At 31.3% G+C, this 1200-nt stretch overlaps 1 protein-coding gene across 1 annotated transcript in view; it reads right to left on the bottom strand.

Annotated features, from left to right (window-relative positions):
- LOC119590857 (acetyl-coenzyme A transporter 1-like) overlaps nucleotides 1-1200 on the bottom strand; it is a gene marked incomplete at its 5' end in the record, with an annotated part of 10604 nt that extends 9404 nt beyond the window's left edge. The window contains 2 exon segments of the mRNA XM_037939616.1: nucleotides 841-995; nucleotides 1165-1200. Coding sequence (XP_037795544.1) covers nucleotides 841-995; nucleotides 1165-1200 — 191 coding nt within the window.

Raw genomic sequence — 1200 nt, 5'->3', positions numbered from 1 at the left:
TATGGGACCTAGATTTTTTACGATTTTTAATGGTTGGTATTATTATTGAGATGCTATATCTCTATTCTGGCTTCATTTGGCAAATAAATAGCTGAAATCAAAAATAACTTCATTATTTTTCTTGTTTGGCACACCAGATTGTTGGGCTAACTGCTCTCATAATGAACGACAAATGTTGACAAAAAAAATAATAATTAATATCCTTCATTTATAATCTAGATGATCTTTTTAATATTTCTTTAATTAGATTCAATATCTGAGCTTTAATTTTCAAGAAAATGAAAGATTTTGTTTCAATATTATTAAAAATATATACAAAAATAAAAATTTCCTAAGTACCAAATATTATATACTTTCAATTCTACAAAATGCAACTTAAGTATTTACAAAGTCATAAGCAAAAAAAATAAATATAAAAACAGAAACGAGATATGGAGGTTTGAATATTTACATCGAGCTTTCAGATTCTCTACACACTTAAATCACTGTCTCCACAGCTTGTCGAGAGTTTACAATAAACACACCAGAGAGTAGCCAGATGTTTGTTTCAAGTGAATTCTAGGAGTACATGACTTTACCACAGAAATTCATAAAAGTATTTCAATTAGGTGTGCCTGCTGACCGAGTAATGTGCGTTATCCCCTGTATGCATGGGGGGGTTGACAAAAAAGGCCACTGTGTGTTTTTTATTATTTCCCTACCAAATTCCATCATAATCTAGGACAGTGTTGCCAAATCTCCCTTTTTTTTTTTAACGTTTACAAAAGAAAAAAAAATATTTGACAAAAAATTACGGTGACTGTCCCCTTAACTGTATAAACACAATTATACAAAACATACCTGATCCTTATATGAGACAGCCCTATTCTGTAGAATCATGGGTATGCTACCCGCTAATCCCAGGGGAATACCTTGCAGCACATAAAGGAAAAGTAGTAACAAAATATTGGCTTGGTCGTCATTTGCTCCGCGGACGCTCTTTTTTGCTCTTCCTCCTGAAACAGCCAAGGATGATTAGACTCAACATACTACAAAATTCTTTTCAATCTCCAGTCTAAATGTTTTTTTCTTAATCAGTCTTCTTACAAAGATTTTAAAAAAATATATATATAGGCATTGAGTATATTTAAGAATATAGGGCAAAAGTTAAAATAAAAATCATACCTTCCTCACTGTTACCAAGCAAAAGACCCAAATTTT

The sequence above is a fragment of the Penaeus monodon genome, chromosome 27 (genome assembly GCF_015228065.2).
Source record: "Penaeus monodon isolate SGIC_2016 chromosome 27, NSTDA_Pmon_1, whole genome shotgun sequence".
Classification (NCBI taxonomy): Eukaryota; Metazoa; Arthropoda; class Malacostraca; order Decapoda; family Penaeidae; genus Penaeus; species Penaeus monodon.
This window is presented reverse-complemented; position numbering and strand designations above follow the sequence as displayed.